Source organism: Dermacentor variabilis, chromosome 6 (assembly GCF_050947875.1).
Source record: "Dermacentor variabilis isolate Ectoservices chromosome 6, ASM5094787v1, whole genome shotgun sequence".
Classification (NCBI taxonomy): domain Eukaryota; kingdom Metazoa; phylum Arthropoda; class Arachnida; order Ixodida; family Ixodidae; genus Dermacentor; species Dermacentor variabilis.
The window spans coordinates 180,520,700-180,548,486 of NC_134573.1; the positions used below are offsets into that span (position 1 = coordinate 180,520,700).

The 27,787-nt window shown below is 44.8% G+C and overlaps 1 protein-coding gene across 1 annotated transcript in view; it reads right to left on the minus strand.

Moving 5' to 3' along the window:
• The window catches only part of LOC142585910 (suppressor of lurcher protein 1-like), a 167,274-nt gene that overhangs the window by 88,385 nt on the left and 51,102 nt on the right, over positions 1-27,787 (minus strand). Inside the window, exons 3-6 of the mRNA XM_075697002.1 lie at positions 22,058-22,130; positions 17,009-17,189; positions 13,460-13,674; positions 13,131-13,347 (exon numbers count right to left, since the gene is read on the minus strand). Of these exons, the coding sequence (XP_075553117.1) occupies positions 13,131-13,347; positions 13,460-13,674; positions 17,009-17,189; positions 22,058-22,130 (686 nt within the window). The remainder of the gene's footprint in view (positions 1-13,130; positions 13,348-13,459; positions 13,675-17,008; positions 17,190-22,057; positions 22,131-27,787) is intronic.

Consider the following 27,787-nt stretch of genomic DNA (forward strand, 5'->3'; position numbering starts at 1 on the left):
ACTCTTCGGCATACGTTATGGCGCCTCCTCGCAAGGTACGAACCGCTGCTGCAGAAGCGAATCGTAGAGCTACACGCGCGACTGGAACTAGGAAACATCGGGCTCAGGAGACTGATGTGCACAGAGCGGGACAGGAAGCCGTAGCATAAGCCGCAGTTCGCCGTCGACGCCTGGAGGACAGTTCAGAGCGTTCTCGTGAAAATGGACTGCGGACTTCGCCACGTAGACCCCGTAGTGGGTGTTAGCGAAAGTGGAGCTGACCTGTCTAACGAACGCTGGCCTCTAACTCAACCTCAAAAATTGCCGCTTCGCCGCGGGGGAGCTCACCATCATAGGCCACATTGTGTCCAAGCATGGCGTTCTATCCGATCCTGCAAAACTTCGAGCAGTCGCTAAGTTCCCGAAGCCTAAGACCATCAAAGAACTTCGAAGCTTTGTGGGCCTATGTTCATATTTCCGGTGCTTTGTTCGGAATTTCGCGTCGACCTTGGCACCATTGGCTCAGCTTCTACGCGGTGACGCCGACCTCTCCTCCTGGTGTCCTGCATGTGACTCCGCGTTTGCTAAGCTGCGTCGGCATTTCGACCCGTCAGCTGCAACTGAGGTACATACAGACGTCAGCAGGGCCGGTCTCGGCGCCGCCCTCGCCCAACGAATGCCCGGCTACTCCGAATACGTAGTCGCCTATGCGAGTGGCACGTTGATGAAGCCTGAGGCCAATTACAGCGTGACAGAAAAAGAGTGTTCGGCTTCAGTATGAGCACTTGGCAAGTTCTGACCATACCTATACGGGCGCCCATTCGACTTGGTCGCAGATCACCACGCGCTTTGTTGGCTCACCAACTCGAAAGATCCCACCGGCCGCCTAGCCCATTGGGCAGGAGTACGCTATTCGTATCCAATAATACCGCAGCGGGAGCACACTCATACGCAGACGCCCTGTCCCGTTCATCTTTACGTCCAGACTCGGCCTGTGGAACAACTTGGGCACACTCCGTGTCATCTTTCGACACGGATTCCTTTGCCGTCGTACTACGTCGTAACCCATGGATCGCTTCTATTTTGGACTATCTATCTGGATCATCGACCATCCTTGTATCCCGAATCCACCAACGCCAAGTCATTTGGCCATGCGTGACCAGCTGCTTCACCGACGCAATTACGCTCCTGAAGGCCGCGGGTGGTTTCTGGTGATTCTGCGCAACTTAAGATCACAAAAATCTCAGTGCCCTTCCACTCTTTGAAGAAGGGTGACCAGCGAAGCTGTGTATGTGGGCCCTTTGATGGCCAACTACACCTCCGCTGCGGGTCGGTCCGGCATTGCACTATCTTCGGGATCGGCCCATGTATGGGGAGATTTTTGCTTACCATAAAGACATGAAAATTTCCTTGGACAACGATCCACAGTGTGGACATACCGGGGTTTTCAAGACGTATGAACGAATTCGCCACCGCTACTACTGCCGCGGCATGTACAAGATTGTACAAAAGTTTGTTCGGCGCTGTCTTCACTGTCAACGCCACAGATTGCTGCTTTTACGCCCGTCTGGTGCCTTGCAGCCGCTCCCGTGGCCGGCCAAACACATCGATTGCGCCGGCATAGACCTATATGGCCAGCTTCCTATGACACCAGACGGCAATCTGTAGATCGTAGTTGCTGCTGACCATTTGGCACGCTACGCCGAAACTGCTGCTTTACCAAGAGCTACAGCGCGGGATGTAGTCTATTTCGTACTACATCGCTTCGCCCTTCGACATGGTGCACTTCAAGAACTCCTCAGTGATAGAGGTCGCACGTTCCTCTCCGAAGTTGTGGAAGGTTCACTTTCGGAATGCCACATTATTAATCGCACAAGCACGGCATACCATCGCCATACTAATGGGCTCACAGAGCCATTTAACCACTCGGTGTTATGCTCTCGATGTACGTGACATCTCATCATGATAACTGGGACCATATCCTTCCATTCATCACATTCGCGTACAACACCGTGATCCAGACCACCATGTAATTTTCACCTTTCTTTCTGCTATATGGTCCCGCGCCTGCGCATACCATCGACACGCTCTTTCCACACCGTCCACACGCCTCCGAGTGTCTAGCTGTGTCCGACGTTGCCCGACAAGCCGAAGAATGCCGCCACATCGCGTGCACCTTTGCGGCACAGCAACAGCAGCGCCAGAAAGAAAACCGCACCGACTGGCTTCCAAACACCACCTACGCTCCAGGCTCTGTTGTGTGGATGCTGCTGCTGCTGATGATGATAGTGACCTAATGAAAGGAAATATGATTATACATCCCATGAGGGAGCACGGCGAAGTGTCGACTTTCTTGTGTGGCTGTCTGAGCCTTTTCAAACGCCGGGACTTTCCTCGAAACTCGTCCCAAAATACGAAGAGCCTTACCGAGTCTTGGAGCGAACATCCGTGGTGAATTTCCTCCTTGAGCCTCTGTCACCATCTGACGGCTTGCGCCGGCGTTGACGTGACATTGTGCACGTCTCGCGTCTCAAGCTCTACCACGACCCTCTGCCTCCCGATTCTTAAGTCGACAGGATGGTTCTTTTTGTCCGGGGGGAGATTGTGAAGAAGAAGACGCGTCTCGTTGAACAGCCGCATCACCAACACGCGGCTCGGCTCTGCTCGCGCTGCTGGTTGCTGGCGTCTTCTTGGACGATGCTTCGGGATTCCCGGTCGCTGTGCCCTTTGCATAAGGAGCCGCTAATGAACCTCTTCTCAGATAAATGTGACTTCCATGGCTGGTCTGGCGACCTCACATGCCCGGAAAGTGAAATGAAGTAGAAACATAAATGCCTAAAGAAATGCTATTTGCTCTGCATATGATATTCTATCCTTGAATTCACAATCTCGTATGCAACGCATAACTGCCCTTTTGAAGTATCGTGGGTGAGTTACCGATGCAAGTTAGGTCTATTCCGAATGATTATGCTGCAGGACGTTGCTGCACAGATACACAACAGTTCCTGAGTGAATTAACGCACGGTGGTTGAAAGCTTCTGCTAAATGATTTCTTAGCTGTCATTCATTATAAACAGCCCCCTCTGGGCGGCCTCTGAATCAGCCAACTCGATTCAGGCAAGGAAATTTATTTTTGAACAGTCTATGTTTGCATCCCATTAAAACTGAGTGGTGCATGTATAGTATATACTTAGCTTCTGCGAAGAACGCAGGATTATATCTGCATCACAACGCGTATGTCAGAAATACCATTTCCTTAATTGTTTCACTAGTCTCGTTTTAATAGTGCACCAAATGAGTCCCACTAGACATTTATAATTTACAAGCTGCTGAGTTGGGCAGACGTCCACTTGTGAAGGTCATTATATAAATGCAGGTCTAAAGTACAAGATGAGCAAGACCACGTTTTTCTGAGAAATCGCACTCTACATTAATATAATTTTGTTTGAACCCCGAGAAAAAAGCCTAAGGGCAGATGGCTATTTTCTTTTCTAAAATTGAAGAAATTCTGGGCTTTTACATGCCAAAACCACGATATGATTATGGGGTACGCCGTAGCGGGTAACATAGGTTTAATTTGGACCAACTGGGGTTCTGGAATGTGAACCTCAATCTAGGTAAACAAACATTTTGGATTTTGCCTCCATTGAATACCACCTCCACGGTCAGGATCGTAATCTCGACGTCAGCAGTGAGAAACCATATCAGCAGTAAAACCACGTGGCAGGTTTTCATTTCTTTTTTTCCCATGGACTGCAAGAAATGTTGAACATGGTTTAGGGCCAACGATTAGTATATCGGCTCATATTATGGGCAAACGAAAGTCCGTTTCCGGAGCCCTCGGGGTCAGACCCCAATAAGAGATTGCGTACCAATCACTGCGCATTTTGTTACGCGAGAACGACGCAAACACGAACGGAATGTCTCGTACAAATTTCACATGAACACAATACTTCGCGTAAATCTGAGAACAGGGCACCGGATGGGGTAGATATGGTTGATTTACTTAAATAGCAAGCAGCAAACTTAGATTTTTTTTTCCGTTCGTTTATCGCGAGACCTACTGATGGAAAACTTATGCACATGAATACACATGTGAGACACATGCTGCTTGACGAATGAGCAGATACTTGTCCTAAAAGAACTTTAATAACATAACATGAAAGACGACGCTGCGGCCGCATTGCGCGCAATCACCGCACGGCAGAAAAATAAAACTTTTACTCTTAAGGCCCCAAAAAACGTGATACGTAATTAGGAACACAATTTGAGCAGTCCGATCGCAAATACGCGATGTAGGATAAACGACCACGCCACGCAGTGTCGTCAGCAGTTTCCAAATGCACGACCTTGGTGCGGCCAAATGTCACCGATCCACTTCGTTCGCAACGCCGCCACTGTGTTTTTCATCGCCGGACGCCTCACTGCAATGGATGCGCGGCGCCAGCCGCTTGTCCCACTCAACCTTACTGTGGTGCACTCTAGCTTGAACACATAATGTCGGCTCATAGGCATTTTTAAAACACACGGAGCTCTCAAGATAATAGCGCGCTATATTCAGGGGCTTCTTTGATTTACTTTATTGTCAGTGATTTCGCCACTCGGTATGTGCCACTGGGTGTGTGTCCATTCTTGGCTAATCCTCCAGAATGATATGTTCTTGTCCCGAATGGGTGCGTGTCACTTTGCCAGAATGGGTGTAGAAGCCTTAACTATACAATAGACTTACATTATTTCGACCCTGACGGTAGCGATAAAATTAATGGAATTATTCGGCAGGTCGAATAGGGCAAAGAACGCCAATGCACACAGCTGATTAATTTGGCAGTATTTGCCCGATTCTAACACGCCCCAGGATTGCACGCGATCCCACTTTTTAAGTGTTCAAAGTAGTAAGCTAACAAATAAATGGTGTTAAAGCTTCTAAACAAAGTAGAAATTGTACGCATATCCGATTTTTAGCTTATAAATTGTTGCAGTATATTGGCAAACTTTCTAAAGTCAGCTGCGCCACATAAATTTTTAACGTTTGTTGTGCCGCAGTACACTGCTGTTGTGCGGCAGAGTGGGCGAACATTGCGAAGGCAGTTATGGTATCGTTCAACCGCACCGCGCTGGTATTATACGGCCCAATTTTCTTTAAAATGAATGGCGCACGTTAGAATCGGGTTGATACTTTAACAAAAATTGATAGCTACGGCTATTATTTTAATGTATGGCTAGAGCGGGCCGAAAGTAGGCGTTTTCGACGAGAGATGACCTCTGCTCAACGCATTCACTGTCCCCTAAGCTTCGCCGAGACAGACGCTGCCACTAAGGTGATCGCTGTCGGGGTCACTAAAGGGGTCAGGCGCGTTTTTTCTAGCAGGTGAAGCTCCAATTATCCGGTGAAGACCATTTTTACGATTGAAATAACAAAACTTTCGGGCTATAGAAATGCATGGGCGCAGGCCGGGACCTTCACCGGGATCGAATAAGCCACAAGTCGAATTTAACCGAAACATAATTAACGGAAGTATACTGCATAACCATGTATGTATTGACGTGACACAGCAGAAATAAAAGTTGTGACCTTTGCTGTCGACAGACATAACAGTGGCGCGAGGTTACACGTTGCATAGGATGGAAGTAAAGGCAATTGTGCGCATCACCTTTAGCTCTGCTCCATTTATTTATACGCTTCATTAAAGGTTTGCTTCGCAAAGACTCCAACGCGTGCGTTAGATCTATATTTTTCTGAACAATATCGTATTTAACAGATACTTAGCGTCTCAAAATGGCGCTGGCCACGCCCTTTCGTAATAAATGAGCCCATCAGTAAGATATTATACAGGTAAAGCGCTGCCAGTGCGTGTACTTGTCTTTAGTTTCATCCCATGAAGCGTTCAACCTCTCGGAATTTTGAGGCTTATGCAGTGCACCACTCACAAGCTATGCCGAAATGCACACGCGGAAGCAGGCAGGTGCACAGTGTGAGACGCCGGCGCGACAATGACACGAGGAGAGAAACCATAATAATATTTGGGGTTTTACGTGCCAAAACCACTTTCTGATTATGAGGCACGCCGTAGTGGAGGACTCCGGAAATTTTGACCACCTGGGGTTCTTTAACGTGCACCTAAATCTAAGCACATGGGTGTTTTCGCATTTCGCCCCCATCGAAATGCGGCCGCCGTGGCCGGGATTCGATCCCGCGACCTCGTGCTCAGCAGCCCAACACCATAGCCACTGAGCAACCACGGCGGGTAGGAGAGAAACCATGTCGACGTAGGAATGGTGGTGAGAAGTGCAAAGAAAGTTTTGCCCTAAGAAGGAACAGTGCATGCCAGTGCACAAAAAAAAAAAACAAGGCAGTTAATGCTTTATTCTGCTCACGTATTAAGCTGTTAGGTGATTCTCTCGGAACCAGATGTTCGGCCGCGACGAGCATCGGTGCGGTGGCATCTCTCCCGTTCATCTTTACCCAGAACCTTAACCACATCTTAAGGCGTTGTGGGGGAAAGTGGAAACCCAATGAGATTCAGTGCGCAAAGCCCTTATTGGCGAAGCTTGCAACACAAAAGAAAATGACTCTGCTGCGCCTGTTGCAGCGAGGACGTGTGCCATACCCTCTGTTGTGGGTGACAATGTCGCGTTCTTTCAGCGAGCGCCAGATGACACGATTGGATATCAGGCCAGTTACGGTAACGTTGGCGATGTGTTTCAGCGAACGCTTTCAAAATGTTGTAAAGGTTGCCTGTGGCAGATAGCACAATTCTGGCTCATGAGCTGGTCTATTCCAACAGGTGGACATTACTTGCACAAAAAATTGAAATGCATTATCGGCTAATTCAAAAATTCACTAATTAAAATTTCACCAATTACCTTATGGCTAATATTGCAATTTACAAAGTCTAGCCATGGAGTTCAGAAGGCTGATCACCTTGGAACAAATTCTCAGGATTTACACCAGTTTCGAGATATTAATTCGCGAACTTTACGGAGAAATGCATTGGCGTTCCAGCTACTTAACAAAGCTTCGCTTTATGCATTGACGCTGAAAAGTAACTGGAAAACCAATTCAATAATAATAATAATAATAATAATAATAATAATAATAATAATAATAATAATAATAATAATAATAATAATAATAATAATAATAATAATAATAATAATAATAATAATAATAATAATAATAATAAAATTCATTTTAGCCTGAGAAGGGGTGAGGTAATTTCCCGCAAAATTCCCGCGTGTTTGGTTGTTATCGCTAGTGTTCTGGCACTTAGGAATGAATTTACACGTCGTGGGAAACAAATTATACACCCTGATAAGATCAACAACATTTGAGCAGGAAACAAGTAATATAATATTGTGCACGCAGGAAAGGTGTCAATTAATAAGGAGCCCTTTAATGCCTTTTACTTAGTAAACGTCCATTTTCTGTCAGCAGCAACTCTTGTGATTGCAAGCTTACACATTACATAACACTCCACCTTGTACAGTGCACAATTTTGCCAGGTATATATTACTCGCTTATTCGTGCATGGCAATACTGAACCTGTACGTACCTCCCTTTTTTTTCTTCGGTGATGCACCTGCGAAAGTCTTCTGTTTATTCAATCAAGAAGAGCTGCTAAAGGGGACTGCCGTGCGTCATTGACGCACATGTGTTCGTCTCGAAGTAAATGAGCCAGAAAGGCCTAACAAGTAAGAAGTGGGAACAGGGTAAAGTTGAAAGGTTCCTGCTGGATCGTTTGCATAGTGTAAATCAAGAATGCATCCTTTTTCGTGCGGCAAAACTTTTCCAAAACAAGAATAAATTAAAACGATACAGAATCAAAACGCTCACGCAGAGCAGTAAGTGTAGTCAGTACGAACTAGTTGTTATATATATATATATATATATATATATATATATATATATATATATATATATATATATATATATATATATGCATCTTTCATGCTTTCAAGAAAAAATGCGTGCAGAAAAGAGAGAGAGTGAAGGATGATTTTCTTGCAGAATGGATGCTTTGTGAATTATTGCTCATCTTGGTTTTCCACGTGCAGTGACGAAGAACGCAGAAAGAACAGTGTTAGAACAAAGTTCACAGCTCAGTCTGCACAATCCGCGCCGGAACAAATCTCTTGCTCGCCATGCCGCACGCGACTCGGCGGACATTCATCTAATCACGAGTTCCCGAGCAAGAGAACTGCTGTCCGCATGAAATCGAGTTACTGTCGTGATGAACGATGCGGAAGGAAACCTCGCTGATGAAATTCCGTTTTTTTGAGTTCTATTTTCGTTTCGAAGCGCACGCGGGATAAGAATTCGCCTCTCCGCGTGCTCTCCGGGCAGCGGCAGCGACGCTGCTCGCTTTGTTCCAAAAGTGGTCGCCGTCGGATGTTGCCACAAAGATGTCTTACTTTTGTGTTGTTGAACGCGCGCGCTGCTCGGCAGCATTTGCTTTGTCACGGCTCTATGTGCGCGCTATTCATCAATGTTAAAATGTGGCGCGCATTCCCTTTTCTCGGTCGGGTTCACGGGTTGGGCGGCATAAACTCGGTGCTGGCGAAAGAGGATTGATCATTCGCGGTTGGCCTATTGGATCGCCTTTCACCCAACAGGCTGCAACACGATGCCCTTACCTGTCTTTTTTGCACTTGCTCTTTTTCTCGGTCCTTTCAAGCTATGTGTTATTGTTTTCACAATTTTTCGGCATTGAAGGTAACATCGCTACCGCACGGAGAGTGAACACAAGAAATTGTTATCCGCGCCATATCTGCCACCTGAAACCAAAGCGAGTACTGGAGCCTTGTAAAGAAAACTTGTTTTTTCCGGATCTGGCTCACGTGTTGAAATATTGACTCTATGACAATTTGGACGAATGAAGCTTACTTGTATCACATGCTTACCGTACTGGGCCAATGACTGGCCCCGTACCTCAAGAGTTGTTAAACACTGAAAAGCGAAGCAGTGTGGAGTGGTAACAAAACCGTTTCCTTCCCCGAAAGGTGGCCATATAGTCGACAAGTATGCAAACAGGAAAAATATCACGTATGAATCGGAGGCAGGCATTCGTATATACGAGACCTGTCTTGCATGCTTTCATCTCAATATATGGGCGTGTTCATGGCCTGTGCATATTTTTTTATGAACAAAGACTGTTCAACCCTTTCGTGTAGACGAGATCGCTGAAGCTGACGACGAGTATACCGATAGTTGTAATGAAGTCTCATTGGTAATTAATCATGTTCCTGTTCAACTGGAAACAGTAAGCTCCTCCCTCGTCTATTAGTCGCTGAGCCCGCATACTATACTTCTATTTGCACAGGGCTTCCTTGGGCCCTCGTATTCAACGCTGAGTTTACCATATGAATTTACCGTATACAGTTGGCCATATTGTTCCTGAATGCTAATGCTTCCGCGATATGCGTCGTCGCTACACGAATATACACTAATGCACCCCGGTTTACCTTTCTTAGCATCTGCAATCCTTTCATTCGCAGTGTCACCATTGAATTATTTTTGAAAAGGCGGATACTTGGCTGTAGTCAGTTTTATTGTTCAGTCCAAAGTTTTGGCTACCCAACTTCCTTACCTGGATTTCTTTTCCCGTCAATAGTACTATAGTTTCAACAAAACTTTACGCTCATGCCTTGGACCGTATCTCTAACTGGAACGCATTTTGTGTGTGTGTTTCTGTGTGTGCGTGGTGTTTCTTTAACGCGTTCCTCTCTGTCCTCTTTCTAACCCATATCTCTCATCCACAGTGTAGGGTAGCAAACTGGAGTCTGCTGTTTGGTACCCCTCCCAGACTTTCCTCTTCATCTCTCTCTGTCTCAGTCTCTATCTATCTCTTTGCACTCATGCGCGAGCGCTTGTATTTTACACTCAAGCTTTAAAATTGATTACATACAGACGTTAGAAAATAGTGAAACCTACGTGAATTGCTGAAAACCAGTCTCAGACATACCTTCAATGTTTTCCGACTCTTGGAGAAACATAAGAACCTTAGGCCCCACTTACTGGTATTCCCATTTAGACGACAGAGCCATAGCACCATTTCCCCTCTCTAGGTAACTAGAGGAAGACATGTGACTGTAGGTAACTGGACTGGCGCAAATATTAACTTCCTAGTAGCAGTACCTCATGGTTGCCGCGACTGAGCCTATGGCTACCTAATTGATCCCAAGAACATCTAGAGCAACACTACACGCAAACGTTTATACAAAGGAAGGCGAAACCCATGGGCAAGCGTATTTTATACCTATATCAGAAACTCGCGCCAGCGTGGATATCATTATATTTTCACGTGGTAGTGACGTTAAAGAACACAGTAGCAATACTGTGAACGACAAAACTAGCTTTTATTGGGCGAACCTGTGCTCACAAGGACAGGCTACACTTAAAGCCCAACGATAGCAGCAAACACAGCCGGCGCTCGTCGAAAATCTGATCAGCGGGTCAAGCGCGTCGGCTTTTATAGATTAGTCGTCGAATGTTCCAGAGTAACCGCTGGGACACGCGTGTCTTCCAGAAAGTTCCACACTATTCGCGTCGCGCATGCATGCAATCAGATTACACAAGTTGCGGGGAAAGACAGCGGATGGAACCATCGATAACATTTCAGAAACTTCTTTTACACGTAGGCGTGTCCTGCGCTGTGCGAAAACATTTGTTAGGTGGTGAGAAGTGGTCGCCCGATAAAGATAAAGAAGTACACGTGTCAATATATACGTAGCTCAGCAGCGTAACGACATAACCAAGGGGCTGCCGCTACATGTCATAACAGACGTTAAGATTTTGCATGTTCTTAAGATGAGTGAAAATAAGAGTTTTCCGACAGCCAGGATGTTTAGAACTCTGCCTTACGCTATAGAATCACAGTGAATCGTTATCTGACTGCAATAATCAACTAGAACAGGTGTCACTGGTAATTCACGGTGTATTGTCGGGACTTTACTCCAGAACACCGAAAACTGACCCCCCGACAACTTTCCTATGCAATGTTACTTGAACACTGCCAGTGAATAGCCGCATTATAGTCTTGCTGGCCAATTGAGTTAATTTTGCGCTACTTTCCACCAATAATAGAAGGCTTACCGGTAATGGTGGGAATAAAGTAGTTGACAGTGAGCGCGTTTCCATTGTGCTTAAGTCCAGCGTACTTGAGAAAAGCAAACCTAGATTACTCAATGTTAACTTAGACCGAACATTACGCAGTGGTGTTGTTGCTTTCATAACAATCAAAGAGCACTATCTCATAACGACATGATGCTAAAATTACGGGCGCTGACAGGGAAGTTTCGGCCCAAGCAGAAGTCTTCTTTAAGGATGAAATTATCCTGCCTAGTTCGGAAAGAACAATTCCATCGCCTTCCCTCTTGCTTTCCCCTCCTCTTTTTCTCCCCTCTCTTTAGACCGTACAACTAATTAGGCCGAACTGCCATCCTAGCACCAATCCATTTAATCAATCGTTCCCACCCACACACATGCCTTGCTTCAGCAGGTGTTCGTAAATATGCGACAATCTGCTGGAATTTAATGTCACAATGCGCTTTTGTTGAATGTGTGGCAATAGCAATTGTACATGCTTTATTTCGCTCACGTGTAGTCACCACTCAGTCACTGCATGACGCCAATATCCCCCTTTGAATATTGAAAGGAAGCTGCAATGCTAGTTTCTCTGTTTCAAGAAATGTAGGCCAAATACATGCGCGTATTCAGCAATACAGGGTTAGTGCTTGAAGTACGCTTTATTTCTTGCACTTCACGAATTGTGAGTGAAGCATGTAGGACAACATAAGCGACTAAGGCGGCTGTGCTAAACAGCATTTCGGTCGCTCTTTGCCGCGAAATGCATCAGTGGTCATGCTCCAGCGATTAGCCAAGAGCCATATGCGGTCTCCTTATTGCGGAAAGTTGGGCGAGTTGGTGACTAATCACCATACCGTGTCACGCACTGTCCAGGACAACGCGGAGAAGACACAAGGCACAAGCAGCGTGCATCTTGTATCCTCGTATCTCTCCGTCTTCTCCTGGTCAGTGCGGTGCTTGACCCACACGGTATGCTGTCTACGTGTCGCACAGATCTGGACGGGTTAGTAGCAGTGCGAGAGCTACGCGACGGTCCTGTGTCTCGACGTGAGGCTGGACCAAAATACGCTTCAACTGGACGGTGAAGCTCGATGCACAGACGGACAATCGGACGGTAAGGAATTACCATGTTCGTCGCTTGCTTTTCCCAATGTTTAATTCAACTGGTATAAAGCGAAACATGCGTAGTCATAAACCACGTTCCACAGGTCCGGCCAAAAGTGTCAGCGCCTTCGCACTTTTGACAACTTCCTTGCACTCAGTCAGCGCTTCCATATAAGACATGTCGGCGCGCTCACATGGAGCCACTCGTGGCCATTAGCGTTTACGTTGCTGAACATGTGAAGACAATATAGCGACATTGATTGAACGGCGGTCAGAAAAAGAAAGATGTGTAGGCAAGTTTGGCTGGCGGTAGAAGATGCAGAGCTTATAAACAGCATATTTAGGGCTACTTCATTCGACAATCTATTTCAGTGCGCTGTTAAACGAACGGACATTATTTCTTTTTTTATTTTGCCAAATATCTTCTGCGTTTTACAATAATTGAAGTATCATTGGTAAACGAGTACGAAGAATATTTTTCAAGGTTTATGAGAGCACAAAAAATGGGTTTCAGTACACGTAATCTCAGTTTCTTTTTTTTAATTTGGGAGCTTTACATGGTGGTCACTGTGGGTTCGTAAACCCAACTGCAGCGGTAAAAATTAATGGGGCTTTGCGCGCGCTGTCAAGAAAAGCTAACTTTTTGCTCTGCGCTGTCCCCTACACTCTTCAATGCCGGGTACCCCCGTCTTAGCGTGCCATCAGGGTCAGAACCACCTCTTGCGCGTATAGTAAAGTGAATGTATGAAGCTTATGAAGCGTACAAGCCCGATGCTTTATACCACCCCCGTGTTGTAGAGTCCTCGAACCAGAATTAGTGCAGCAATATAGCATGAACGAAATAAATTATTCACTGCTTTCAAAATATTCGCTGTGTCTTCTGCTCTTTGCCTGAAGCCCTCGCACTTGCTAAAATCTTGGCCCTTACAGAACTGAAGCAAAATATCGTGGGAGAGCTTACCTGTAGTCACCCTGTTGAAGCCGAATCTTCTCGAATGTGATGCGTACTCTCTCGTTGAAGCGAGCCATGAAGTTGTACAGGCAGCGCACGTTCTTCGGGTACGTGGACGGGTAGAGCGGAGAGTAGAAGTGGCCGTGACCCTCTGTGCGATTGGCGCTCGCGAACCTGTAGCTGCACGTCGTGTTGGGAACGGTGACGCCGTCCACTCTATACATGTCTGCACGACAAAAAAAGAAAAGAAAAAAGAAAGCCGGTTGGTTGGCCCCAACTATTGGAACTGCAGGTTCACAGCACGAACCAGGAATCACAGCGCTCAAGTGGGAACTCACTTTTCTTGATGAAGCGGTAGGTGCCTCTGAACCCGGTGTTGTCACCGTGTTTACCGTCCGAGTGGAACTCGAACACGAGCGCCCTGCCGGCCGAGTAGTGAACTTGCTCGATGTCGACTTCGGTGCCGCACAACACCGAGTTCGAGGACGTCGCTTCGTCCACGCTTGTCCCGTTCAGATGCAGAAACAGACGCACGAAGTCCCCGCTCAGGCACCTGCCCACAGCAGCATTTACATCTGCCATCAGAGAGCTAACTCATGATGTCATACGTCTTCTTAAGTCAAAATAGATTGGATAAGTTAGTCAAAAACACAGGTATTTATGTGGAGAAAATACTCTATTACGCACCGTTGCATTTTGTTTTTCTTGCCACCGGCAACGTTTATAGCAGGGTATTGGGGCATATTATGTTGAATGCTGGCATCTACTACTATTCTCTTAATAGGTTTTACTATCCCACTCTTAATGATAATTTCTCTCGTCGATCCATTGCAATGACCCTCCCATTTGCCCCAGTTAAGTCTCAAGTCATTGTCTAGAATTAAATATCTATTCAATAATTTATTTCTTCAGCGTGTACCGCACATTCCTCCAGCTAGCTTCATTTATATCTTACATGTTCTGCATCTTTAGTTGCGCTTCTGTCTCTTGTCCTGAATGCTGCCTTATTTCAGAATGCACGCCGGCTGTGAATCGCAGACCCTAGATGTGCACTATATACGCACTATGTGTGTGCGGGTGACCATCAGCCTGTGCCCACGTTTAGACCCAGCCCCCTAGTGGCAAATATTCAGAAAGAAATAACGAGCGATGGCAGTGCGGAGGCCAGTAAACAGAAATGTTCTTTTTTTTTCTTTGTTCACTGCGCTTATTGCTCGGTTAACACTGGCTTTAAATAATTTCCCGCCGCTTGCCCAGAGAACGGGTGCAGGTGGAAAAGGAAGCCCCCTTAAACGCGTTCAGTTTTGCAAGTTTTGGAGCGAGCGTCGACTGATGTGCCGATGCCCATTTTAGCCAGCACAATGGCACCAAATTTGGCTATAGGCACTGTGGGTACGTTTGACTATTGCTAGTTTCAAAGAAGCTTGTATCGATGAGTGTTTTCCTCGATCACTATATTTTTGCACTTCGCCTGCGCAAAAAGGAAATTTCTAATCTATGGTGGCGTATGAAAGTAAGCTTGTTTCGTACTGAGCGTGGGGCATAAAGATAGATAAATAAATCGAGAATATTTTCTGCAAAACCAGTGCACTAAAAATTCAATTACCTGTGCACCCCGAGTCCCGGCGCATAAGAAAAAGCACCGAAGCTCGGGAGTAATATATATTAATATTACGGCTAGGTACAAACTGCAAGATCCTTCTAATACGATGTGGGCGATGCGGGGCTTGTTCATTTCGTCTAAATTAGAAATGTAAATCATGCAGAGTAATGCGGGCACGCTCGCTCCGTCGTTAACCTAATCAAAAGCTCGCTGAAAACGCCAGAGGGTCTGCGCAATCAAATTATGTGCCTCGACTATGCTAAGTTTCAATTAGAAGGCGCTAGAAGGCCCGAAAAGCGCAAATCTTTCGCAAAGTTGACTGCACCCAGAACGATGCAAGAACCTGCGCATTGGCAGACTTGGTTGGGTAGCGCAATTCTGTTTACGCAAGTCTAGCTTTAGCCGCAGATGAGTTTGCTTCTCTAAATTCGGAGCGCGTACAGTAGTCTGGTTGGCACCATATTTAAACCGCACTCCTAAAGCTGGCCAGGCTCGTAGGCTCACAGAAAAATAACATATAAATAAGGGATGAGTCTTTTAGCGCTCCGCTGAAAGCCCTCATTAAGCTTGTAAGGCGCTTAAATATGGGCTTGTAAAACGAACAGGCTTCGAAGCACACATGAAACAGCGCTGAACAGCTTAAAAACTGAAGTGAGTGCAGAGCCTCTTGACTAGACTCTGTCTAAAGCTGCGTCTGAACTAACCTGCTCACGACCTACAAAACAGCAGCACGGGCAAACATCTAATAAACTAAGGAGAGTTTCTCGGCTTCACGGGAAAGCGCTTTTGCGTTGTGGCTACATACATGTACGTATTAATACCTTCATAAACTGTCCATTTCCTTCAATATTAATATTTCTCTGACCGTCACGCTAATATTTAATGTACCTGGAAAGAGCCAGATTGAGTAACTAGGAGCACAAAGTTGGTGCTTAGTAGACAGGCAGTTTCCAGGAAGAAATGGAGAAATAACGCGTTCCTATAAATTGGAGGCTCAAAAGCCCCTAAGATAGCCTCAGTTGAGCAGCGGAAACAACTCAATTAGCGATAGAACTGGGTACAAGGTACCGAAAATATTGCGTGGCAAACGGGGCAATAAGAAAATTTGCGCTGCGGAGGCCAAACCAGAACAATTATAGCAGGAACTTTAAAGGACGTAATAGAAAACAGGAAAAAAAAAACATTATCACTGCGTGGCGCTACTGTAGCGTAATCAAAACACGCAGCTGTCCTTTCTGGCAATGATACAGGAGTAAAGAAACAGCAAATACGGAATATATATATATCTTCGCATAATTGCAGCGCTACGAGTTACCTGCACACATGGGGCTGCTCTATCGTGTGAACATGGCATTACATGAAATGTTATAGCGGAAACCACCTTATGCGTCTACGTTGAGTTCCCCATATGGGGCATGCGCAACAGGTGATTGCGAAATCGCCGCGTCCTCTTGGGATAAGAAAGTGACGTGAAGTGACAGTTCTGGTAGCTGAGCTTCTCACCTTTATATCCATGCATGCGTGTGGATAAAGGGGAGAAATAGGGTGTTTTACCGAGCATGAAAGGAGCCCGCAAATACACGCAAAATGCTTCGGGTGGTCAGTTGCGTGGCAGTTTTGATTGTATTTGCGGGCGCCTTTCACGCTGGGAAAAACACTTTTATGTAGCATGTATCGAGCAACGGAGAGCTGTATCGGGAGTTTTTCATGTTGCTCTAGATTTTTCTCATTGACACTTTCCATCTAATTATAGTGTTTGAGAAGTTGAATAAATAATTAAGTCTTATGATCTAATTAGGCGGAGTGAAACAATGTATAATTTAAATATCTACAAGCGACGGCAAGCAACATTACTTTGGTTCTGTCCAGCTACATAGCACTGGCATATTTTTAATTTTTGGCTCAAGTTATGTGGGTATAGTATGCCTGTGCAAGCATGTTTGCGTGGCGTTGTGATTTCTACGCAGAGCCGCTGCAATTTTTCTTTCTTTTGTAAAGAGCAGGAGACGCGTCGCCACCGTCGACGATGACTGCTCACGTGTTCAAGTAAGAGAACAAACCATAAAACCTATGTTCAACATTGCCAGCGTAACAGGTACGAGCAACATGGCATTAGCATGCTTGCCAGTGCCCTCTTTTTCACAGCGCTTCGTTCCATTCCGGTACGCGCTGACCTAACTGCTACGAATTGCGAACTCACCGAGACAGAAAGTCGGCTTGTTTTGTAATAAACGGAAACAAATACAATCAAATCTGCTGTCTGTCCGTTGTCAAGATGACTTACTCTTCCGCTTCCTTCTGGACATCGAACTCGTCGAAAGTGAGCTCGACGATGTCGCTCGGCTCACCCACAAACGTGTACAACAGGCAGTTGGTGTTCTTCTCGTAGGGAGTCGGCCAGTTCGGGGAGGTGAAGATGCCGTGCTCCTTTCCGTACATGCTGTCGAACAGTACGCAGCTACAACCTGCAGAAGGGCAAGGAAATATGAGTACCAAACACAATTACACGGTTTCTTTTTTTCGTTTCGTGTACAATACAGCTATGCAGTAATGGGAATGTGCTGTTTCAGATAACGTTGTGATTTTTACGCGTTGTAGGAAAGTTCTGTATCAAACCGGATTAACAAATCCTTCATAGATGGACGTCGATGTGACAACTGATACATTAAAGAGAGCGAAGATACATAGGTAATGTTTCACACCATTTGGTTGTAGTAGGGTCAGTTTGCTGGCTCACGGCATCGCCCTAATGCAGCAGCAACTCTGCGTTGCAGCACCAAACCGGCAGCTTTCACGGCCGCCACTGTCCGAGGTGAAACTCCACCGTGCGACTCCACCGGTTGCCTATGCCGTTGCCTATACCGAGATGAACGCACCACTCAGCTATGCCGAGGCTCTCACATAGCCACTATCTCAGACTCTTGCGTCATTCCCATCAGCCGTGCCACTGTACCGAGCCCTTCTACCAAAATCTAAAGCGAGCAAAAGACACGACACGAGCTCAGCACGAAGCGTTGGCGGTGTATTTCAACTATAGAAGCCCAGGCAATCTCTTGCTCGCGCTTCCCTGGAGACCAGTGATATGGCTGCTGCGCTGAGCATTCCTCTTCACTACAGCAGTATGACATGAACTTTCATCGAATTAATAGCAGTACAGCAGAATAAAATTTCCCGAGACCCGCAATCACTTGTAAGTAGAAAGTTTGGCGCAGTGCAATTGCTCTAAGCACATTGATAAAAGTTGTTCAGTTTTGCCTTGTGCGATGGCTTTCTATTATAAGTGCCCTTACTACACCAAAAGAAGCTTTACAGGAGAAATAGGTCTCAACACCTCGCTTTTTATTAAGGAAGTGCTTGGTAATTGCTTGATCCTCGGACTTCCTTTTGCATAGGCATCACAACATGATAAAGTCCATAGTTCCAAAGACGGTGAAGAAAGACCTGCGCTCTGACCTCTCTTCCGCCTAAAATGTTAAGTTCCCCACATTCTCTGTTCAGAGGTTTGATCTTGCGATTGCTCATAAGGAAAGGGAAGGCCTGATTTATACTCCAGGGCCCACGTTTTCTTTGTTTTCGTACGTGGCACTAAACACCTTTGCCAGAATTACTAGTATGCTGGTTTTTTAATTGAAATGGCGTTTGCTGACGCTTGTGTTGTCATTGTTGCTTAAGCCAGCTGAATAAAAGACCACGACTTAGTCCTTTGAGGGAAGAGCTTTAAGTGGCGTTGTAGAACGGAGAAGAAATGGTACAAAAGACAAAATAAAATAAAAATAATATGAAAACCAAAAGAAAGTAAATGCAACCAGAAGGCTATCCACCACTAACGTAGTCTTGGGACCGGGCGTGTTCATTTTTGTGGAAGTGCGCAATTTGGGAAATCTGCGGAAATTATGGGCGTGTAAGGTTATAATACGATATTCCTTATTAAAAAGACATAAAGAAAAAGCCAAGGTGGCTAGGCTTACACCCACCCACCAAGAGGCATGTGTGCGACGTGTTTCGAGCCATAGTTTGCCTACTCCTGATATAAAAGCGATCACTGCAGTTCATTCCCATATTTACGTTAGCCTAATCTAATAAGTGTGTTCAGGCTTAGGTGGCAGAAAATGGTGCTTATTAAGCGCGGAGTGGTTTACCTGACTCTACTGGCAATAGACTAGCGCAGCGTCGGTCCCCCTCCCCTCCCTTGTTGCACTAACCGGCACTAATTGATAACCAGGAGCCGTCTACCTAAGCATAATTGAGCTGTTGAACAGAGGTGGTGGCACACGAGCCAGCCTGCCCTGCTGCCATCTCGCTTCTATGGTAATAGAAAGATCACCCAACGTAAATGATGGCTGTAAAATGTTAGCGCCGTATCGAGTAAAGGCGATCGGGGCGAGCTAAGAGAAAGCGAAGCTGTCCCTTTCCCGTGCCTTGCAAATAAATCGCATACACGTCACAAGTGTAGCTCGAAAACTTCACCTGTACGTGGCAGCCGTTTATTAGGTTCTAAATCATTGTAATTACTACCCTGCGAAAAAGGTGGTCTCGAAAACAGTCCCATACATGTACGGAAAAAATTATAGGCTGGAAGTAGCTGCCGACGCATTCGTGGTTCCAGGGAAAGAAGAAAGAAAATGAGAGAAGAAGAAAACTTGTCAGTATGGCCGCAACCGATGCGATGGATATAACCAATAGTGAAAAAGCTGCATTAGCGAGCACTTACCTCACATTGGCGCACGTATAAACACACACGTGCAGACACTTCTCGTGCTTCATTTTGTAAATCGTCTTTGTTGTACCCCCTTATAAGGATTATAAAAAACCTTCCATGCGTTTCACTTGGTAGTCAGACAGCGTCCTGACTATGCCCGTTCTTGTCTTCTGTGTTTAAAGCTCTTTGTTCTTTGTTTAATGCACCTAGTCCCATTACAGTGGATACACAATCTAGCATACACACGCAAGCGCGCACGCACACGCACGCACACGTACACATACACACGCACACGCCAACAAATAGTGAAACATACAAAAACAATTTAGCTCCGATGTCTTGTACACTTCTTTTTCTTCACTTAAGGATGTCTCTTAATGCTTGCATTCTAAGTAAGGGATGTACAGGGAACACACACGTTGCTATTGTCTAAGGAGCTTTAATGCTCATCTGCCAACACAGATGTCTACAAAGGCAAAAAAGAACAAAGGTCTGTAGAATACGCAGGCTTCTGTGCCAGTATAGCCTACGCATAATCGAAACCATTTGCCGCATTTTAGAAGCTCATCTGGCACAATAATGATGCCAAATATCCCAGAAATCACTCTGCATGAGTTGTTTACATGATTGGTCATAATTAACGCGGCAATAGAAAGCCTAACCAGGCAAGATGTTAGGCCATACGTATATTATATGAACGGCATCATATTAATACATTATTAAACAGCAATGTAGTGCATAATGTAACATTATATTTCAAAATAAATCTCAATGCCGGAGATGCCATTAGAACTTTTCATGTGCCAAACATTTAATATATGACCATGAATATGTTAAACATGATAAAAGTAAGCAAGTGAGGTTTAGCAACTTTAATGCAAACATTTAGAAGGACTGGCACAAGTAATTACAATAAAGTATGCAATTTGGTTAAAGTAAAACACGGTGATACTCTACACGGCTGGAAGATGATTCACATGTTTGCAGGGAAAGGTACTTCTAGGAAAGGTACTTCTAGGTCGTAAGACAATTGCACTGTTCAGAAATGGGAACATATTCCTCACGAGCCATGTCTTTCATGCAAATGAGATTCAATGAACTTTAGTAGTCCACTTTTAGATTCTTGATCAATGATTCCTTCTACTTTAACCTAAATAACATATAGCTAAAAATATAACCTTTAAGAAACTTCTGTACACTAATGCTATTAGGTCTTGGTCGTAAATTTTCTTATTTTATTCATCCTATAGAATTCAAGCGAAGTTCAAGGAAACTTCGAAGTTCAAGGAGTGCAGTAAATCTTCATTACATTCAAGAAATAGCTAATGTAGTATGTTTATGTAGTAAGTCAATTCGACGTTTCGGCCATTTTCACAGTGAACTGCTCATTAACGATGCATTCTAGTGAGTCCTGGTGAAGCACGCATTCCATGAAGTGTTTAAAGATGTCATAACCTTGTCGAAGTGAGTAAACCTGGATGGTTTCGTTTAAGACTAAATCAAGTAAGGTGTTCTGGGTGCCAAAATGACAATATGATTATGAGGCAGGTCATCGTGGAGGACTTCGGACTAGTTTTGATCCCTTGGTGTTCTTTAAGGTGCACCTAAATCTAAGTGCACGAGCATTTTTGCATTTTGCCCCTATGAGCCCGTAATCATGAGCTCCGCGGCGCAACGCCATAGCAACCAGCCTTTATCGGCTTCGTGTGAATAATTTTTGCAGAAGCTCGCACCGTAAATAGGAGCGAGAACTTACTGCGCTAATTTTTCGAAAGCCCATGCGTTCTTTTACATTCGCATTAGTTCTTCCAGTGTATGAGAACATGGGAAAAACGTACCACCAAACAGACCATTTAAATCTGTCCAACTATAATCAGAAAAGTCACTTAACTGCAATATTTAAGATGTACCCTCAATGAAAACAGTAATTTGGGACTTGAACCTCTGAAGCATTGTTCCCGCGGTAAGCAACGGTTTCTTCGTCAGAGTGAAAAATACAAGTATGAAATCACGAGGATGTAGATTTGCTCGTACTGCGTCGCCCTATACGAAATGTTTATAAAAAGTTCATAGGGCACATACGACCTATAGAGTCACCTGATATACGATATGCAGTTATGAAAAATCTATAATGGCACACAAGTTGTACTTATGGCCATTACCTCCCAAAATTTGTGAAATAATAGATCCGGCGGGTGTTATTGGCGTTACAAATGCTTTATATAAAGCCAGCTCGCGTAGCATATACATTTAACAATAGGTATATGGTTGTAACAGCCTTTCAAATCTCGTGTATGCGTTGTGTGCGGGTTCATTTCTATTTGTAGTTTTCTGTATTTTGCTTATTTTAACGTGAGCTTTTCGTATTCGTTATATCCTTAAGCACAAGAGTAGCCGTCCCTGCTATACATTGATCAAAATACCCTTCAGAATTTAATATCCATAAAAAGAAACGAAGTGTTACGTTACATGCATAGAAGAGAAAAAATGCAGCAACTTTCAGCGGTCGCCAGTGGTGTTGGTCGCCTATAGATATAAAATTTGTTCAGATATGGAAAAATTTATTATTTCAAGGGAACGCTTTTGCCTTTACGACTGTAAAATTTCTACATTTCTGCCGACACGTTTGTTTACCTGGATTCACTGCATCGGTGACCAATAGAATGGAAATATGCACTGTTATGAGCACCAGGAACAATGCAGCCATCTGCAAGGGAAAAAGAAAGAAAGAAAATATAAGAAAAGGAGGGCATCAAAATTATAGTTTATAAAAAAATATGGTTGGTGTGAGAATGCCTCCTTCGTATTCGAAGACTGCAACTTCTCGGTGACAGCATACTGCGCTGCTGGGCGGGAAAATGAGCACAGTAAATTTCTAGACGTCAGGACGCCGTGCGAGGACTCGTTCTCAAAGATTGTACCGGCAAATAAAGATGCTTTAGAGTTTTGAATCTGGGCAGCCCTATATTTGTGCAAGATAAAAAAAACGATAAGGTTATCGCCCCGCCAGGCTCATTCGAAAATACGATTGTAGCCACTCAGGTGGTCTAGCCCCCAAGGATGAGGTTGTAGTGTAGCAGCTCGGCGTCGAGGCGGCGGGAAGTGCCGCCTTGCACATTTGCCGACCATCGGATGAAACCTGCTCGCACTGATTGGGCGCTACGTCTAGCGCGGCCATCGAGCACGTGTTGTGGCTGTTGTCTGGCTTCAAACGGGCTCGTCATTGGCGAGCAGCGGGCCTCGTTTCCGCCGGTCGCCTAAAGCGCGATATGTCGCATCACCACACCCTGGGCACGCTCACAGGAGGTGCATTTCGTTGAATATTCTGCGTGAGAATTTTTAACCTTTCTGGAATTTTAAAAGTTCGCCTGCAGCAGGTAAAATAATGCTTGTTCTTTAGCTGGCTTATTCGAAGAGACAGACATCGATAGCACGAGAAATCGAAACGCGTATTCAAGGAATTAACGGAAATACATTAATTAACTTCCTAATTAGTTACTTCAAGGCACATATTGCAATTTACGAATTTTTGGCGATGAGCTTTCATGGCGTATCCTCTTGAAATGAATCAACACAATCACACCAGTTTCGAAATATTATTTCCTAAAGTGTGGGAATAAATTCTAGTTACTTTCGTGCTTCAATTCATGAAAGAGCGTTTTGTTAAAAAAAAAGTAAGTAGAACGCCAGTGCATTTTTACAGCGAGTTTGATGGTGCATATCTCCAAAGTGGTGTAATTCTTGAAATCTATTTGAAGTGCATACATCTTGCAAATTCAGTGGCTAGAATTAGGAATATGCAATATGCGCCGTAAAGTAATTATTTAAGAAGTTAATTAGCAAAATCACAAAAATATATTATGGGGTTTTACGCTCAAAAACCACCATCTCATTACGAGGCATGCCGTAGTGGGGGACTCCTGATTAATTTAGACCACCTGGGGTTTTTTAACGTGCACCTAAATCTAAGTAGAGGGGTGTTTTCTATTTAGTCCCAGCAACTACTGCGGGTAGGTTATTAATAATTTTTAAATTATTTGAATCTGTTTCGATTCCTCGTGCAGGTAATGTCCGCCTCCCTGAACAATCCAGATCAAGGACTAGAATTATGTTATCTGCAACAGGCTATTTTGAAAAATTTTATAAAACTTAAAAATGATCAATTCGTAGTAAGAACAAGAAACTTGAATGCATAGTGGTATACCCTGGTAAGCTTAGCAGTTGGTCTGATACAGCCTGCCGTTTACGACGCTGTCTCTACATAACACCTCAGGATCACAAGCAATAACGAAAAAATTGCTGGGTCTCATGTTATCGACAGCAGATGTAAGCATGAAATGGCAACCCCCAAGGCTGATTGGTGGGCGATGATACTAGCCACAATCTTAAAGTGGGTGTAGTGCACGATCTCAACGGCTCACCCCACCACACCACCCCGCACTCCCCCATACTATGCACTGGCCCATATGGACGCTGTCCAGCTAGAAGAGAAAGAAAACCGGCTAAAGGCCGCATGACAGGCAGCGAAAGACGCCAGGGAGACAGAGCGCACTACCCAGCTAGAAAAATAACGAATTGAATACTGGGGCCTTACGCGGCAAAAGAACGATTTGATTATGAGGCAGGCCGTAGTGGGGACTCCGGATTAATTTTGACCACCAGGGGATCTTCAACGTGCCCGCAATGCATGGGACACGGTCGTTTTGCCCTTTCGCCCCCATCGAAATGCGCCCGCCGCGGCCGCGATTTGATCCGGCGAGTGCGGGCTTATAGCGCAGCGCCATAACCGCCAAGCCACCGCGGCGGGCACAAGCAAGGCGCCACGCAGCGTGGCGTCGTCTCTCGAGGCGACGCGAAACCCGCGCCGCCGAACTCGTGGGCCGCTGGTATTCAGCGCTCAACGCTACGAGATGACAATGAAATGTATGGCGGCCCTGTATCTGCTTCTTGAACGTCCCTATTGGCAATGACAAATGAGCCTTGAGCGTACTAGAAGTTATAGACTGAGCGATATTGGGAGCAAACATTAAGAAGAACTCGTAAGCAACATTTTTTGAAGCTTGTTTGTGCAGTAGCTAGGGTATGCGATGCGGTCCTGTAAAAAGGGTTGGGAGCCAGGGACCATATTTTTTAATGGTTTGACTGATTACTCGAATGATCTCGTTTTCTTTTCGCAACTTGCCCGGATGTTCTCGTTTGAGTGCCCTGATAACGGCTCTGTCTTTTGGCTCAAGGTCACTTGAAGGTCGCCTATGACGGGAGCTAGAAGCATTTGATGCTTACAAGGCTAATATGAGTGATGCAAGTAAGAAAAGAAAGGTGCTGGAACATAAATGCCTGGATTCATGGTGGTGGCCTCAGTATACTGTCATGCGTCTGTGCCCGCACTCGTAAAACGCTCTTGTGCTACAATTATTCGTAAGATGATATCCCAGGCAGTCCTAATGATTTCTTGTTATTTCTTGAATTACTTGTTATTATTTGTGACGTCCTTTTTTTTCATTCGCCAGACAAAACTCTGCAGGCTTCAAGGTTCTTTTTGGAACCAGGCGGCTAAATTCATAAATATTTTCGTTATTACATGTTGTTTGCTATAGGTCGGTCATCTTCGCTAATAATATGTAAGCTGATCCTGATTGGTTGGAACCTGGTCTCCGGAACAGTTCTAGCGGAATATATTTTTTTTAAATATGAACTCACATTTGTATGCACAGAAACCCACCAAGAAAAAAAAACTGATATTTGAATTCTTTGTCTTTGCCGATGCCGAAAACGCAGTCAATTTAGCGCAAATAAATTTCCAGCTCAAAGAATGAATTTGCATATCAAAAGGTCAATGTTGAACAGCTGCACTAATGCAATATGATCGAGATAAAGAACCCTCCCTTTTTCATAGCCCAGTCTTTTTACCAACTTGCTGGCATGTAAGTTCAATATTTTTGACTCTGTAAGCAGCATATATTGCATGGTCGTTATTGAACTCGGTTTTCAGCAGTCAAAGCTTATAAAGTGCGGAGAATCTGACCGCCAAGCCACCGGCAGATGTGCAGGCGGGGTCATCAGCTCTCCAATGTGGACTCGATCTACAGGAGGATACGTTGCACCCGCGCATTTCAAGCAGCCCTGAATATTTTGTAGACTAAACTTTACAAGAATCGGGAGGGAAGGTACTTTCTTTCACTGAGTTTTCACATTTTCTTAGCCCCTTTCCAGTCATCCAGTCTTTCTGTTTCTTATCTACTTCCACGCTGCTACAAGAGCAAAAGGTGCTTGAACCTCGCCTGGGACATTATGAAAGGGTCGTGTTTACGATGCCATGGAGGCTGAACCAATTATAAATGCACCTTACGCGTCCTCATTGAGTTATAAGATAAGTCTAGGTTATCCATTTCTGTTTCTTTTTCGGACGCACGGTGTGTTAGTGCAGCGTTCTAACCACTGAAGTTACAACGGTGCTTTCATGGGACCTGCAGACTCTTTTTCACTTCCCACCATATTAAACACTCCGGCGGCTCTAACAAATCCAAACAATTTGAAAACATTAGGATGGATGGGAATTTAACGTTTCACAAAGGAGCAAAAATGAGGTGATTTTAAAAAGACGCGCAGCATTCTTGTTATTTTTTTTTCTAAATGAGAGTCTTGTGTTTATTAAGCCGGTATACACGATTGCACTGACGGCAAAAGCGGTCTTAAACTTTTCCGCAAACGTGGGCACTATACCGAGAGTAATGCTGGGTCAGGTAACTCGGATGTTAACCTAAAGGAAATACTGAAAAAAAAAGAAGAAGAAAGGAAAGAGAAGGAATGGATCGTTTCGCGAACAGTTCATCGGCAATACAACGCTGGTCGCGCACTGCTTTCGCCTTCCTCAATGAGGAAGAAAGAATAAAAGCGCGACGACGTAAAGGAAAAAGTGCGCGCGATTCCTGGGGGTACGATCGTGCAAATTCAGCCGTTCTCCTGACGTATGGATGCTCAGTCGGCGGCTCCATTTTTCAAATCCCGCATAAGCGGCGGAATCAGGCACGACCAGAGAACGCAGGCGGGTGCGATGTCGAACGGAAGGAATTTCGATTCGCCCTTACCGTAAACCCAAAAAGGGAAAGAAGTAAGCCAGAAAGAAAAAATTGAGTGATCCGTGAACGAAAACGGCATTGAGCGCCATTAAATCACGTCCGCGAGGCTAGAATTAAACCAGCATAACCCCCTTCACTGGCACGGGTGGCAAAGTGAGAAGCGCTGTTGTTTGCCGTTCATGACTGGAATCCCCTTTAAGTTCGCGCACTCTCTCATTTCAGTTCTTTTTTTTTTTGCAAAAATGAAATCTCGATGCTTTTTTCTGATCCTTGGGGTGGGAGAGAAAAAAATAAGCTCGGTGGATGGACGCCGGTAGGAAACCGCTCACGCGCTCAATTTGCGAGAACGCCTGTTGTGCTGCCTTCTTTTTATTTCCTCCTTTTTTCCTACCAAGAATTGCCGGCAGGCGACAGAAAAGATACGATCACATATTTCAGCTGCTTTCGCGGGCGTTTGCTGTCAGTGGGACGAAAATTCTGACTAGTCGTTGGCCGTGTGTGAGAGATTTGGTCTCCCAAAGGAGGAAAAAATGAAATGAAAAAGAAACAAATTGCGGCTGACGATCTTCACTGAAGGCGCTCGTTGATAGACTTCTTAGAGCGACCTTGTCTGTCTCTGAAATACGCGCAACACCTGTAAGTGAAGCGCACTAATTAAGATTATCTCTTTACTGAATCTCGCAGCAGTTTGTTGCTTTCCTGTTTACAGTGAGCAACGAAAGTATTGCAGTGTAAAAGGTGGAATCGATATGTAGAATGCGAAATTGTCAAATCGTAATATAATTATTAGTATTGTGAACGAGACCGAATTCACACACACGCACATAGTGTGTGTGCGTGTGTGTGTGTGTGTGCGCGCGTGTGTGCGCGCGCGCGTGTGTGTGTGTTTGTGTGTGTGTGTGTAGCAAAATCTTTAAACTTACTCAACAAAAGCTTTCTTCCCTACTGATGGATCTGATGTACCGAAAAAATCGAGTTGCCAAATGCAATTCAGGGAAAAATTGAGATTATGGGAATCATGATATTATGGGGTAGTAGGACGTAAAACAAAGTCGAGCAAGTCGTAAGTCAGAAAATAGTCTCAATATACATAGGCATGGTATTTTTGCTACTAAAGAAAGACAAAAATCGCGAAAGAGATACAAAAAATACCAACTAGGCCAAGTTCACGTTCCTCTAAAACATATATTGAGTCCTTCGTTGGCGGCTTTTATATACATAAATATACATGTTTTTTTTTTAATTTGGGGAGTAAACATTGGGTGTTATTTCTTCGAGAAGAAAA